Source organism: Furipterus horrens, unplaced genomic scaffold, assembly GCF_987537825.1.
Source record: "Furipterus horrens unplaced genomic scaffold, mFurHor1.1.pri manual_scaffold_8, whole genome shotgun sequence".
NCBI classification, from domain to species: domain Eukaryota; kingdom Metazoa; phylum Chordata; class Mammalia; order Chiroptera; family Furipteridae; genus Furipterus; species Furipterus horrens.
The window spans coordinates 82,008,382-82,025,146 of NW_028327178.1; the positions used below are offsets into that span (position 1 = coordinate 82,008,382).

The 16,765-nt window shown below is 38.7% G+C and overlaps 1 protein-coding gene and 1 pseudogene across 3 annotated transcripts in view; one reads left to right on the forward strand and one right to left on the reverse strand.

Moving 5' to 3' along the window:
* PLCB4 (phospholipase C beta 4) overlaps nt 1–16,765 on the reverse strand; it is a 405,706-nt gene that overhangs the window by 92,660 nt on the left and 296,281 nt on the right. For all 3 annotated transcript variants that reach the window (XM_090286058.1, XM_090286056.1, XM_090286057.1), the window contains exons 12-14: nt 7,136–7,244; nt 2,287–2,497; nt 1,007–1,100 (exon numbers count right to left, since the gene is read on the reverse strand). In XM_090286058.1, the coding sequence (XP_090142184.1) occupies nt 1,007–1,100; nt 2,287–2,497; nt 7,136–7,244 (414 nt within the window). The remainder of the gene's footprint in view (nt 1–1,006; nt 1,101–2,286; nt 2,498–7,135; nt 7,245–16,765) is intronic.
* LOC150003238 (uncharacterized) lies at nt 11,938–14,632 on the forward strand (annotated as a pseudogene).

Below are 16,765 nucleotides of genomic sequence, written 5' to 3' on the forward strand. Positions count from 1 at the left end.
TTGACAGTTTATAGAATTTCTTGACATGAATTCATTAAACTGATCTCACTATCTTATTTCTTACCCCTACAAGCACTATTAGTAATCTATTGGGTTGGCCAAAAAGTACGTTTAGTTTTTTCCATAAAATAAAAGACACATTTTTCATTTTCCCCAACAATTTTATTGACTTGGCTATTTGGGGTATGTCAGCTATCTCCCCCTACTGGCTTTTAGTGGGTAGAGGCCAAGGGTGCTGTTAAACATCTTCCAAAGCATAAGACAGCCCAATAGCAAAGAATTATTTGGCCAAATTGTTAATAGTATCGAGAAACTTCACAAACCACTTTTTGACATGTTCAGTCAGTCACAGTACCTTCTCCATACACGGCACAAGTCTTTTTTTTTTTTTTTGCATTTCAGTTGTGTTTTTACCTTTCTTGAAATAATAAAGTTTAATATGCCAAAAATGTTACATATTTTCTTCCCTGTTCAATATTAAAATGGTTGTACAAAAAGTCACCAATTTTGATAATTTTTTTTTAATGCACAGTAATATGATAGCTGTCACAATACAATCTAACAAAATTGTTTCAAAAGAAGTTAAGGGCAATTAAATGCTAGTAGAACCATCATACAGAATAAAACTAAACAAACTTTTTGACCAACCCAATATTTTATTTCCTTGATTCTATTTATTTTTTATGCCACTTTGAAGTCCTTCAGGAATAATGCAAAATAAGTAAACAAAGAAAAAAAAGAAAGAAAAGATAAAATAAAAACTATTTAAAGAAAGTGGAACCACTAAGACTGCCAGAGAAACCTCACTTTATAGCTTATCAGCATTTGAAACAGGAAAAGTAACATAAAGGAGACACTAAGTACAGAAAACATTTTTCTTGTTTTTTCTCAAAACTGGAAGAAAGGAATATGAAGGTAAAATGTGTGGGAAAAAAAATTGTTTTCTCCACACCTCCTATTTCCACAAGAAATAGAAAAGGCTTCAGCTATGTAATTTAAAACTTACCTTAAAAAGGATATCTGTACACATTGCTTTTCCATGAGTTATTATCGGTTCTTGGTCTTCACCTTTGCCATCCCAACAGTCAAGTTCGACACACCTAGGAACATAGTGAAATTACAATATTGGATCTTTCCAATAAAATAGTGTGTGTCAAAATTAAAAGACACCAAAATAAGTTGTTTTCTTATAGAAGTTGAAAATGGAATGAATTAAGTGACATTATTTCACTGAGTATGCAGGTTATCAGTTTGGTGTAATCAAAAAGGGACTGTCAGAAGTGACCAGAGGGGAGGGAGGAGAAGGAAAAGGGGGGAAAGAAGGGGAAGGGTCTAGTCAAGGAACTAGTATAAATGACCCATGGACACGAACAACTAAATGGGGACTGACTGTGGGAGAGGGGGGAGGTGGGTGGAGCAGGGGAGAGCAAAGGGGGAAAAAATGGGACAACAATAATAGAAAAATGATTAAATAAATAAATAAATAATAAATAGAAAGGGACTGTCAGAGATTAAAAGACAAATCAAAGATACAAGAATGAGCGTGGTTCCGGATGAAGTTCTAGTTATGGCAAAGTTACTATAAAAGGAAATTGGGAGAATTGGAGAAATCTGAATATGGGCTATGTTTTAGATGATGTTAAAGAATAATTTAAAAATTTTGTTAGGTGCAATGATGTTCCTTTGGCCATAAAAGAAAATGTTCTCATTATTTCAGTAATTCATACTCAAGTATTCAAAGACAGAAATCCTGATGCAGTTAATTTCTTTTAAAATATTTCCATACTCAAAAAATAGCATGTTAAGAAAATAAGATATAGGTTACTGATAACCAAAAAAAAAAATCATAATGTAAATATATTTCTTATTTTTCACTTTCAGCATTTTTGTCATATTTTAAGCCTCAAGTATTTGCTAATTTCTGGCAAAGAAAAACAATTTGCAATAATCTTTATTTTCACTGAATAAAGTTTTAAAACTTTTAACTTTAAAACTAAATTTGCAAGTGCCTATGACCAATAGGAAAAAGCACGGCTTCTGAAAATATGCATTTTTTGGTAATTTTTAGAGAATACTTTAAATTTGCAGTAGACAATATCTTTTGACTCACAGGAAGACTCTAGACCTTTGTGGAACAGATACGGTTATTCATTTCTCAAGGTTAAATGACCACCATAATCCCTTTAAGAGAAAGACCAATGTTCATTTCACTTTGAGTACTGCTTCATTGTTTGAGAGAAAAGTAAGAGAGTGCCATATATATAACAGCTGTCTTCAGTTTCTGACCTGCATCCAGCCAGGAGAACCTGTCTGTACATTTCCACTGAAGATTTCCCACCAAACTGTCGGCCAGTGAGATAGGTGTTGTGGGAAGAACTAATGAAGTAGTGAGCCAGAGGATGGTCCATTTCTTGGTAGAGTTCTAAACGATCTAGGAAGACGGGTGCATTTTCATCTGACATCAGATATCTGCAAAATCCATCACTTGATATAAGGCCTAAGGGAAAGAAGAATATCTTAGTAGACTTGTGGCCTGTTAGATACACATCTCATGTCTTACGCATGGAAGCTGAAGCAGCTTAAACAAGAGCAGCAAAAACTTCACAGTCCCTTTCCCAAGAAACTTTATTATTCAGAACTTGAACAAAATACCATAGTTGCACATTATAAGTAACCTAATGAATTCAACAAAGAGGTAGCATTCTGCTTGCATGTCCATGATTTCAGAACACAGTTCCCTGAGCTCAGAAGTACAGCACCAGGGGCCATGGTGATCAGAGGGGTCAAAGGGACCTTGGTCTAGTTCTGCCTCTGCCACTCACTCCTTATGCTGCTGGGTCTCAGCTTCCTTTTCTTTCAAATGGGGAGAAGTACTGGCAACATTGGTTTCCCAGGACTGTCAGGAATGGTAAATGAGACTATGTATAAGAGGCACTGTTAAAAAAACTGAAATGGCTCTGGCCAGGTCGTTGACTTGGTTAGAACACTGTCCAATATGCCAAGGTTGTAGTCAGGGCACATATAAGAATCAATCAACAAATCATCAATAAGCAGAACAACAAATGGGTGTTTCTCTCTTTCTCTCTCTCTTCTCTCTCTCTCTTTCCTTTCCTCTCTCTTTACAATCAATTAAAAAAAAAAAAAAAAAAAAGGAATGCATTCAACTATAAGGCATTATTGTTCTCACCAGATTGGAAAAGAGATTAGTGGGACCTCTGGATTTAAACAATTCAATTTTCCTATTTTATTTAAAGGCAGGGGTTAAGACTCGTGAAAAGAGTTTGCAATTGTCATAGAAATGTGACCTCAAGAACCACTGCTCCTTCCAGTCACACCTTTCTGACATGAGGACAGGACCCATGGTAACTGCAGGAGCAGCATTCAATATTTCTGCATCTTCTATCTTATCAACCATTGACATCGTCAGTTTTTTTGTTTTTATTTCAGCATTCACAAGTTATAAGCTGATTTCAAGTTAATAGAAAAGTACATATAGCCATGGACCTACGCCACAGCTTTATCAGATCTTAACATTTGACCTTATTTGCTCTACATTTTTTAAGAGAATGTATGATTACGGATGCCTTTGTGGAGCCCTGTGTGCCCCACCCTCAATTCCATTCAATTCCACTTTTTACTTCAATGTAGACAACCACTACCCTAGTTTTTGCATTTAACATTCCCCAAATGATTTCACAACTTTACTACACATGTGCTTATCCAAATATTAGGTAGTTTTAAATATTTCAACATTTATATTAAAGATAATCCCATTCTTTGCATTTGCAACTTGCGTGTTACACTGGGTATTTTCTTGGGACTTGTCTAGTTAATATAGGTAGCTCTTATTCATTTATTTTTCACTGAATAATAGATAGTATGTATAGCAGAATGTACAGTAGTCCATATATAAATATACCACAATTTATTGTCCATTATTCTGTTGATGAATATTTAGGTCATCTCTAATTATAATTAAAATACTGCCATAAAAATGTGGCCTCTGTCTCCTGGCACATATATTTACTTTAAGAGCAAGTACTTTTTGAGGCACTGGAATAAATGTAGTGATAGGACAAGCCCCACCTTCATGAAACTCATATAGTATGGGCAAGAGAACAAACAAATTAAGAAATAAATATAAGTAAAATAATATGTCAAGAAAGTGCTAGAAGGGAATAGAAAGACGGAATGAAATGGATCAAGAATAATCAAGATGCTGTGTTAGATATGTGGCCAAAAAAAAAAAAAAAAAAAAAAAAACTATTTGAGGCAGTCACATTTATACATGGGGAGTGAGCCATATGCACACGTTGGGGAACCCCAGCCCAGGCAGAAAAATTAGCAGTGCAAGGACCTCTGCAGGAGTGTATGACAAAGGGAAAAGTTATGGAAATGAGGTTGGAGGCAGTCAAAGGCTACACTCCTGGCTCTTTAAGTCTTCTCTTAGTACTTTGGATTTTATTCTAAGTGTGCTGAAAAGTCTTTGGAGGGTTTTGAAGAGTGAAATAACATGATCAGATTTGGTTTTGAAAGGTTCACTCTGGCCACTGTGTGGAGCATAAATTGTAGGACGTTTGAGTAGAAAGGAGAAGATTAGTTAGAAATTAACTGGCATGTCCAGGGAGAGACAATGTAGGCTCAGCAAGTCTGATAAAAGTGGTGATGATGAGAAATGATTTAACTGGAATTTATTTTGCATGCAGATGTTGCAGATTTTGCTGATGAATAAGAGGTGATACAGAAGAACAAAACAATTTGAGGATGATTCCAGGAGTTCTGACTGGGAGAGCTGGGTGAATAATGGTACAAATTCTAAACTGGGAAAGGAACAGGTCTGTGGGTGAGAAGAACCAAAACATGATGTATACATGCATTTGAAATGCTCATTCAACATTCAAATAGAGAGCTCTACTACATGTCTATAGGGGTTAGGAGTAGAGAGCTTCATTAGAAAGTCATGTGTGTGTAGAAGAAACTTGAAGCCACTCAAGGAGTGAGTGTAAATGGAGCAGAGACCAGAGGACCGAACTTGGGCCAGTCTTGACATCAGAGTGGGAAATATCAGAGAAATTCTCTAGGGTACATATTGTACATGGAAATAGAAAGACTAAATTGTAGGAGAGGTATATTTTCCACTGTACTAACTATTGCCAAAATATTCATCAAGATGGTTTGTAACAATGAATGCCCTCACCAGAAATTTATAAGAATGCCTTCTGTACTGCATTCTCACCCATACTTGATAATGACATACTTTAAAATATCCATCATCAGTGAAATGGTGAAACTGTCCTTTTTAGATGCGTAGATGTGTTAATGATAATCTCACAGATGTTTAGCACCTGGAAGAACTTTAGAAATAATCAACAATATACCTCTATCCCTGGGTGGTGTGGCTTAGTGGATTGAGTGCCAGTCTGAGAACCAAATTATGACCAGTTCGATTCCTGGTCAAGGCACATGCCTCGGTTGCAGGCCAGGTCCCTGGTTGGGGGTGTGTGAGAGACAATGACACATTGATGTTTCTCTCCCTCTTTCTCCCTCCCATCCCCTCTAAAATAAATAAAATATCTTTTAAGAAACAATATACCTCTATCATAACATCTATCACACTGCTGAGGAACTGCTAAGTTTTTCCTCTTCAACAGATCAAAACTGCCTTACTCGATATTTTAAAAAAATTTTATTTATTGATTTTAGAGAGAGGTGGTGGAGAGAGCAAGAGCAAGACACACACACACACACACACACACACACACACACACACACACACACACACTGAGTTACCTGGCCAGGGCCTTATTCAGTTTTGAATTCCCAGCATCCAGCACAGCTCTTGGTACACCCTAGTCAACACTTTACAAACTTTAACAAATGAAGGTAGGGAGAGAAAAACTACTTGAATGACGCATGAACACCACCCTCTTATAAGCAGGGAAACTGAGGTCCAGGAATATAGTTCCTTGCTCAAGGTCACACAGTGACAGGGTAGCAACAAAAGATCAAATAGTGCAAAGTGTTTGATTTTCTATCAAGCTACTCGCCCTTTCAATTTAACCACATGCAATGTAGAATAAATGAGAGTACTCAGAATATTGATAAGAGAGGTAAGTAATGAAGCAGTCTTGCTGAAAATAGGTATTTGAGGCCTTAGCAGAGAGAGTAAATACAGGACTAAAACCAAGAGAAAACTCTATTGGACTTAGAAAAATATCGGGATGAGGTCATGTGTCTTCGTGAGACAGGAATGCATATAAATAAATAGGTTCCATGTAGGTCCAGAGAATGTATAAATCTTTCATCCACATTCACTGAGATACAAAATAAAAAGAACCTCTATTCTAAAGTGAAGGAAAATGAGCATGTGGGACAGACAGTCCTTGAACCAAGATTTCCTTTTTCTCTCCACTGAGACAAGGCCAGAGGCACTAGCTCAGGTATCTCCTGGCATTTCCTGTCCAGTTACATGAGCATCATCCTGCCCATCATTTGCAGGTGTTTCCCATTGCTCTAGGACTGATCTTAAATTTTCTCTCCAAGCCTTTCCTTTGTCAAATATTGGCATGGACCACATAATGCTTCCAAATTTTATTGAAAGGGGCAAAGGTTCAAAAACCCCACCAACTTGCTAAATTGATTCCTATTTAAGTTCATATCAATTGCATTTATCTTCCATGATGGGTAAGAAGGCCCATCAAGTAAAGTATGAAACGTATGTACTAGTCTTGGCAAAACAAAAGGGAGGAAAAGAAGGTATAAATTTTTGCAGAAAATGGAATACTTTTCAAATATTGCAAAGAGAGATCATAGTTGGCATGTTTACATGTTAAACACTATGAACGCAAGCATTAGATAATATAAGAACGTACATGGGGAAATACTACTTTAATAAATGTGATTAATATTACAATAATTTAACCTTTTAATTAAAGTAGCATGAAGAAATTTTCATGTAAGGTAAAGCTGATACCAACTTAAGAGCAAAAAAAAAAATATCAGTTAGTTACCAATCCTTGGCTCTAGGGAATTCCAAGATATTTTAGGATGCTTTTAACTAAAAATCCAAGGACTTTAAAAGTTACATATATTCTTACTTTTTTTAATAAATAACTTTTTTTTCAACTGTTATTACCTTTTTTCTTCAAGTCTTCATCAGGCTCATACATCTCAATGATCTGAATTGCCCTTTTAACATCATAAAATGGGAATAAAATTTCATTCAGTCGAGGATCTCGTTGATGCTATGATGAGAAAACAACTCCACTTAGGTTGACATTTCTTGCCTTTTTGATGTTAAACACTACTCAAGTTTGTAATCTCTAAAACAAGATATATCTATAATATAACATTTATAGTATTCAAAGATAGGATTTCACTGTCTTCCTGTCTTTCTTCCTAAAAAATACTTCAAAAAACTCTGAATTTAGAAGTACTCGGTTGCTTCCCATCTTTGAGCAGGAGAGGGAGAATACAGAATATACTTTGTTTTTTCTTCAAAAATTGAAGGCTATGTAACATGGTGTGAATGTCAACTGTATTGTAGTCTTATTGCCATACTGCAGGTAAGACATTGGCATAAGTGTCTCTAAAAAAGTGAGGTAAAAAATCTTTCAAAGAAAAGGAAAAATGAAAGCTAAAATCCCAAAAATCATTCAAATAGATAATATACTACTTTAAGTGCCAAAATAGAAACAATAATAAAATCCCCTAACACAGGTAAACATCATTTCATTTCCATTATATCTTTCTACATCAATAAAAGATTTCTTGGGCACTCTATCAACATTGTTTTCTTGAGTAATTATGTATCAAAATGAACCGATTTAATAATGATAAAAATTAATCAGTACAAGGATATTTTCAAGCTGTAAACAATATGAAAATCTGTGTTTACATATCAGTAGTTCAGAAAGTCTACGAGATCTAAATCAGTTTGTCCTGAGGAAGTTCTCTCGGCAGGCAGTACATGAATGATTAAGGTACTGAGAAGGGTTGGTGATGTCACGCTTTTTAAATCAGCACTTAGACCCTCAAGGTACTAATGAGGCATCAAGAGCAATGATGGTCCTGCAGTCTGTCATAACTTCACAGTGATGATGAAACAAATTCAAATTACTAAATGACTCAGGTACAATCCTGTGTGTGTATGTGTGTGTGTGTGTGTTTCTGTCTGTCTGTATATACCTGGAGGCAGTGGGTTCATTAAATTTCTTTACTGTTCACTATGGATTAGAAGACCGAACACTGCCACTTTGGCCATCCATCAAATAAATAAATAAAGGAAACTCTAATAAGCAGATGTGAATAAAACCTGGTTAATAGGTAGGACTTTGGCAACAACTCTTTACCCAAATATATGCACAGACTTTGGAAAAACACTCCAGAAAATGTATTTAAGAAACAATTGTTAAAAGTTCATATGGATTTCCCTTCCTCATTTATTTTGAAATGGTAATCTGAAAAGTAGGTTACACAGAATGAATGCCTTTGGCAAACAGAACAATTGATGTAATTTCCTAAAGCACTTGCAGCCTAGCCTGCGCTGGTCCTCCCACCTCCCCACTGAGTTGAGTATTCACTCAAAAGGAATCAATATCTTTTTTGTCAGTTTATCCCAATGAAGCATGCTTCTGCTGTCATCTAAGAAATTATGGCTCAAAACAGCTCACATCCATGCATGTGCCAGAGCAGAAGCTGCTATATTAATAACAGACCTTGAGACCATAAAGAACAAAAGTTATGGGGTATGAAGAGAAATTGTGAGGTAACCCGTGGAAAGCCAGGCAAGTGGAGGCATGCGACACCTGTTTTAGGAAACGATGCCGTCATGCAACTCTAGAGCTCGTTATTCCAGGAAATGACAAGCACCACCCCTCTGGTGAGAATACGTTGTTTTAAAAATTCTTTAGAGGTATGTTCCTTCTCTGTAAATAACAGCACAGAAGAAGATGGGTGTGGGATAAAAGGTCCTGTTTAGACCCTATTGAAGTTATGTGCAAGGCTGGCCACTATATTTTCCTTACAAAAATTAAGTATTTTGATTTAAAGGTATGCTCATTGGGTAAATATTCTGGACTCATGGAGATCATGGGGCAAATCCATATGAATTAAAAGGTGAGAGGAAGAAGAGATTCAGCTGAAGGGGAGAAAAGAGACCAAGTTAGGGAAAGGAGGGGAGGGAATCCAGACATTCTTATGCGCTTTTTAGATAAACATAGTGTGTGATCTATGAAATGATAATTCTCCCCCACCCCCAGTCTTACCAAATCTGATTCTCTGGTGTGGAACCCATGAATCTGTTTCTTCAAACAAGCCTCCCAGCTGATTCTGATGGGCTCCAATTTAAGAAATACTATTCTAACAGGTAAAGATATGCCTTTAAACATATTTAAATATCATTATAAAGAATTACTTAAGTCCTCTGGGGACAGAAAATGCCAAATGTTTGAGATGTCCTCCCAATGAAACCCTATTAGAATTTCACCCCACAGCATAATATTCACTAGAACATCTTGCCTATCAGAAGCAACCGCCAGGAAAATCAAGTCCTAAAATGCATGCATCATAATCCCCAATTCAACATTTGTATCAAATAAGCATTAAGAACAGACAACAGGAAGTAGCATCTGTTTTTGCATCTGCTCCACCAGATAACATATTTAATCTTTGGCTTTCCCTAACATTTTCATGTTTCAGAAAGGAAGTATGGTGCAATCTGGATAATCCAAAGGCAAGGAAATAAATGCTAAGATATCTATACTTTTTAGATGAAAAACAAAGAGGAGAAAGGTAATCTCAGAGTAATGAAGTTGCAGAAGAGTTCCACATGGACACAAGAAAGATAACACAAATGCTTCACAGCCCTGAGGGACAGACCACTGGTTTTCAGTTAGGGCTCAGGCAGCAGTATATCCAGGACATTCACCCCATCACACCAAGAACTCTGTAAAATGAGATTCTAATAACTAACAAAAAAAAGTCACAGAAACGGTGCGCAAGTGAATGAGGAGTTCATGGATGTGGCTCCATTATTATGTCCTTACTCTTCTTACTGAGAAAAGGCATCAGCTGGCTTTAATCCAAGAAGTGCTGGTGTGGCAAAGACCGTCTGGGTGCATAACCTGCCATCTTCTCAGATCGCTGGCCATCTGAATAAAACGCCCATAAAGACTCAATTCTTGCCTCTGCTTATTGGGTCTGGAAGATGACAAGCAGCACAAACACTGACTTTTCTGATTTCGTATCTGGTGACTTCATTCTGGGACAGACTTTGGGGACTTTCCGGTAAGTCTGGCTATTTGGCAGGGAGTCCTAAGGCCTGCCTGGACTGAGGGGCCCCAGGGTGTGGATTTGGAGATTCCCTAGCAGCTGCCAAGTGATTTTATTTGGGGACTCTCTTCCTCTGACTCTCGGCACCTCCCATCACCTTCCTTTTTGATTGAGTCACTGCACTTTCTGGTTCAGATTGCAATCCAAGGTCACAACGAAGATCACTAGGAATTAAGGTGATATCTGGTTTACACAGCTCTGTCTGGTAAAAAGGTATCTTCTGATTTAATCAAGGTGCCTTCTGGTTTGATTTGTGTGATCTTACAGAGCTCTGTCTGGTAGAATGGGGGGCAAGTTTTGGTTGATTGGTCAACCTATGCTTATACACCTGTGATTCAAAAGAAAGTGGTTTTTATTGTAATACTGCTTGGCTTCTGTATTGTATAATATAGACTCAGGAGAGTGCTGGCTGCTGAATGGGTCTTTAAGTTACTATATAATAGTACAATTCGAGTTGCTTTGTCAAAGATCAGGGAAGTGGGACAAAATACCTTACCTAGAACATTTCATAAGTTTATATAATCAGGATGCAGGATTAAAAGGAAATAGATTAATGGTCCAGAGAAAGGGAAATTTGCCTGTTAAAGATAGCAGAAGCTCAGAGAGGACCCAGGAAGATCTAGATATTATGACTGCTGTGAGCATGGTCAGGGTTCCCACGGCCCCTCCAACCCTGGGGGACCTTCCTCCTTACTCAGCTGAGGGAACTGGGGAAAGTGAGCCTGAACTGGTCTCACCATCTTGAACCTTTCAGGGAACCAAATTCAGTGGAGGACAAGTCCCTACCAGGGCAGGGAAATACACTTTGTTAAGACTTCCAGTGGGAGTAAGGCCAGAGGGCCAGCCTGCTGGATATTATTGGGCACATAATCTGTTTTCTACATCAGATCTGTTAAACTGGAAGAACTCTGAAAGGACCAGAATATATCCCTTTAGTATGGACAAAGGAGTGCACTCAGGCTTTTGAGTTCTTGAAGGTGCACCTGGCTTCTACAACAGCCTTGGGGCTTCCAAACCTACTAAAGCCCTCTCAGTTATACCTTCATAAAAGGCAGGGCATTGCCTTAGGAGTTCTCACCCAAATGCTTAGTGACATTTTACAACCCATCACTTATTTGTCAAGGAAACTAGATCACACTGTCCAGGGATGCCCAGCCTGCTTGAGAACTGTGCCAGCCACCTGCAAGCTCTTATAAGAAGCTGAAAATCTTCCTTGAGAGAGCCTATCACCATTTATGCACCCCACCGAGTGTTGAGCCTGCTGGAGCAAAAGGGAAACTTGTGGCTCACTGCTGGAAAATGGGCAGGTACCAAGAAATTCTCAACAGTCCCAATGTCTCCCCCCAAACTGTAAGTAAATTAAATCCCATCTCTTTTCTCCCAGAGCCTGACTTGGCTGCACTAATGCATAACTGTGCTGAAATAATTCATGAATTTTATTCTAGCAGAATTAATTTATAGGACCATCCTCTAAAAGAAGCAGACTGGACTCTATATGCAAATGGAAGCAGTTATACGGACAAAGAAAACCGAAAGGCAGCTGTGACTCCTGAAGGAGTAGTGCACGCCAAGGCCTCGCCACGGGGAAACTGCTCAGAAAGCCGAATGGGTTGCACTGACGAGGGCACTGGAATTGTCACACTAAGGGAGAGTGAGTGTGCATCGTATGCACAGACCCAAGGTAAGCTTTCCTAATTTCATGTGCACATGGTTTCACCGGGAATGAAAGGAGTCTATTAACCTCCAATAAAAAGGAGATCAAGTATGCAGCAGAAATGTTATCATTGTTAGAAGCTGTTCAGGTACCTTTACAGGTGGCAGGTATGCACTACCCTGGGCGTCACGAAGAGGACATGAAGTGGCTAGGGGAAACAATCTGGCTGACAGAGCAGTGAGAGCGGCTACTAAAGGAACATTTATACTGTCTTTGGTGCCTGTTCTGGATTTGTCACTATTTGAACCTGAATATTTGACTGCAGACTTAGAGAAAGCTAAGAGTTGGGGTTTTGATGAAGGAGGTCCTGAGAGTGGATGGGGAAAGAATAAGAAAGGAGTTACACTGCTTCCTGAACATTTAGTAGAGCCAGTCATGAAGCATTTGCATGAGGCCACTCACTATGGAAGAGACTCATTAACCACCCATAGTAAATCATGGCTCACAGGTCCTAGAATTTCAAAAGCCATACAAAAAGTAATTGCTAGATGTGTTGTGTGCCAGAAGAACAACCCCAAGACAGATCCCCACCAAAAGAATGGAAACAATACCAAGGGCAGTGTTCACTTGAAGACTGGCAAATAGACTTCACTCAGATACCAAGGGTCTGGGTGGACATATTTGTTAGACTTTGTTGACACCTTTTCAGGACGGGTAGAAGCCTATCCTACTAGAACTGAGAAATCCTCAGAGGTAGTGAAAGCCTTACTGAAGGAAATAATTCTTCGCTTTGGCCTTCCTGGCAGCATCCACAGCGATAATGGACCTGCATTTGTTTCAAAAATTACACGGAAGGTGAGTAATTTTTAGGAATCAAGTGGCGACTCCACACGGCATGGAGACATCAGGGTTCTGGGATGGTAGAGGAGATGAATCACACCTTGAAGAAAAATGTAGCCAAACTGAGTCAAGAAACTCATTTCCATTTGGATCAAGCTTTAGCTATTGCCCTGCTCAGAGGAAGGGTGGCTCCTCGAAGTGGACTCAATTGAGTCCTTATGAAATTGTGTCTGGTATATTCAGCAAAAAATGTTCTAAACATTTCTGACTTTTGCTGGTGGAACTTATATTGAACAAATTTTCACTTCATGTCTTGTATGTGTTTGTACTCCCCTGTAAAGTCTTTGAAATTATACTGTGTTTGGCTCAGTGGATTGAGCGTCGGCCTGCGAGCTAAGTGTCGCTGGTTCGATCTTCCAGTCAGGGCACATCAGAGAAGGAAAACTCTGACTCCAAAAAACCTCCGCTGCCTTGCGGCATACCTCTTCAGGGGAAAGGCTAAGGGAGTAAACCCCGACAGAAAATCCGGAGCCGGAGTCCCTAAGGCGGTTTGACGTTGTAGTCAACACCGGCAACTCCTGCGGCGCACCTGAAGCCAAGCTGTATTGACTCCGTCTTTCCCTTGGATCCTTCAGCTGCGAAGAGAGGGGAGGTCTGCTGCATGGGCCACAGCAGACCCTCCATATCACCCTGCCCAGGCTCTGTAGCTTCAGCTTCACTGGAGAGGACACTCCAGCGTCATCGCAAGATGTCGATTCAACACGGGAGGAGACAGATACCGTGTCACTCCCGAGTCGGACTGCACAGCCATTCTCGGCGGTGCAGATAGACTCTTAAGAAGCTACACCATCGTCTCTCGAGATGGACGGCTGCTGCCGCCGACGACGACGAGCATATCAATAAGAAAATGACCTACTCTGATATTTATAATTGGGGACCTATGGTAACTCTAAAGGACAGGGAAATGTTTTCCTTAAAGGTCACTAATGTAGCCTCAGCCTATAGAGAGTGTGCAATTTCTGTCAACTAGAGTAAAAACTGTTTTGTGCTTTCAGCAGATGTGGAGATGGGTTGTACTACCACCAGTAATGTATCTTATGTTTTTACTCATGTTAAATTGCCTACAGAATGGTTTCTAATATATGGAAGGACTGTTTAGTCCTATGGAATATTCCAGCAAATAGTTCCAGGGTACCATGCTCTCTGGGAAGATGGATGGTACCGATGCTTCAGAAGCCCCACCCTACCCAGGATCAAAGGGAACTCTCCCTTGCACCTGATTGTAACAGTGAGTTACATCTTTTTAGCCCCACTGAATATCTATCTTTGACTATATTTATAATGCCAGCCATGGTAACCTATTTGAATGTAGAAATAAGTAGATCAGCCTGTGCTATAGCAAAAGGTTTGAATGCCACCTCACAAGCCATCAGTGCCATTAGTCAAAAACTAGGACAAGTTAGAGAAGCCGTATTAGGGAATCATGCAGCTGTAGACTACTTCCTTTTAAGACATAATCATGGATGTGAAGGATTTAAAGGACTCTGTGGTTTCAACCTGACGGGTAATTCACAGCTCATAGAGCACAAAGTAAAGCAAGTAAATGATGTGGTGTCCAATATAAAATAAAAAGAGGGATTCTTTGGTATTGATTTGTCTAAATTAACTTCCTGGCTGCTTAGTATCACTGGTTTTTGAGAGGCATTTGTTGTTTTCATTCTTTTCTTTTTCTCAAACATCACAGCTTGTTGTTGCATACCATGTGCCCCTTCTGTGTGTTCCTACGCCCCCGATCAGACAATCTGAAGCTAATATACATGCTCAAAAGCAAGATGAGCATTTCCATATGAAACTGATCTCACAGAAATAAGACAGTTTAGAACTAACAGTGGGGGAATGATGGGGAAACTCAAGAGCTGGAACATTTTAGTTAATAAGCCTAGTAGTTAATACATGTAAAAAGCGTTGTTTCAGAACTGAAGGTACAGCCCACCCTGATTCCAGGAGACCAAAAGCAAATTAACCTTTATGCTCCAGAAGGTACCATAAGCAATCAAGATGGTATCTGAGCCATTGTGTTCCAGAAACAGACATCCTGTCAACCAGGACACAGATAAAGAAAATCACTCAGGACACAGAACACAGGACACAGATGAAAAAAAAATCACCAGTCAACGAATGAAAGGATGTTAAAGAAATTGCTGGACTACATCTTTTATCTGATTAATCTCTTTACTGAACTCTGAATCCTTTATCCACATTTTTTTTTTCTCTTGAATTCCAAATCCCTTTCTTACACTTCTTTCTCCTTATAAAAAAGTCTGGCTTGAAAGGAAATGAGAGATGGTCTATTAGGGCGTGTAACCCGTCATCTTCTCAGATTGCCAACCATCGGAATAAAGTGCCCCTAAAGGTTCAATCCCTGTCTCTGCTTATTGGGTCTGGTAGTGACAGGCAGCATGAATGCCAACTTTTCTGGTTTCACTGGGAGAGATAGATATTGGCATAAATAATATTCAAATGAGATGTAAATAAAATAAAGAAATAAGTGGCAAGGATAGGCTTACTATTAAAACTAAATAATTCCTTCTCTCTCTTTGTTTATGCATTAAAGGATAAAGATATTGTAATGGAAAGAGATCTTGGGTCCTTTGTTATACTCTTTGAACAGAATAAATAAATTTTAAAAATCATGTTTAGCCCTAATATCTTGATATAATATATGTAATGCTGGGGGAAAATTATCAGCAACAAAAAAATGAAGCTAACTCTTTATTATTATGAAGGTCTAAGATCTTTATCTTTCTTATTTTGATCATTCTCTCTTGCTCTCCATGCATCTCTCAATTCTGCAGGCCCTCAGTTGTTAATGATATTTGTAAGAAGTCAAATCAAGGATGAAGGTAAAGCTAAAATCAATTTAGCTTCTCATTAGGAATAGGGAAAGAGAGGCGAAACTAATGGAAGACCAGAGATTTTAATTAGTACTGCCACATTCAGACAGCCAAGTTGACAGCAGTATCTGACCATGTGGCAGCTTATACTGAGTGCCTCCCCCAGCTCTCCTATATGCCAGTTTGCTATTTTCATAATGTAGGCAAGGAAAGTTTCCCTCAGTCTGTGGGATGAGAATAAGAAAAATAACTGTGGCAAAATTTTATATCTGAGTGATATATTTCCATGATTAAATTTATTGCAGCAAATAACAGAAGGTATAAACTGCTCTCACGTTCTTCCCATTCACACCAGGGATACCAAGGAGGGACCCAGATAATTCACTAGGACAGTGCTTCACAAAGTTTACCTGCAGGCAAATTACCTGGGGATCTTGTTACATGCAGGACTGGATGGGACTTGAGACTCTGCATTTCTAACAAGCTCCCAGAGGATGTTAGTGGTGCATTAAGGGACCACACTTTGGGGACCAGTGAACAAGGGGATACTGAGAAGCAGATGAGAAGCAAGTCTAAAGCTATCTAGAGAAGCTAGTAAATGTCGATGACATGAATAGACAAGAGGGAGTACAAACCCCTACATGGCAACCAAGGCAGTCAATGGCTGATTATCTCTCCTCCTCTCCTTGCAGTTTCCTGGAGATACATATTAAGACACTGAACAGAAAATTTCATATAAAAAGTAAAGAGATTTATAAACTGGAAAATGGTGAGAGGCAGGATGGCTTTTCTAATAAAATGTAACTTTCCTCTATTCTAATTGGTTAATGCTGCTATACATGTGTCTATTGATTTTTGCATTCTTGATCATGTCTCTGGTTACCTTTCTAAACTCTCTTATTTATTCAAAGAGTTTTTCAGTTGATAGTTTTTAATACTCAGGGAACACAACCATCATCGGAAAATATGAGAGCAGGGCCTTGTTCTTTCATATTCATGAGACTCATTTATTTCCCTTGTCTTATTGCATAGTCCAGGGCTAAGG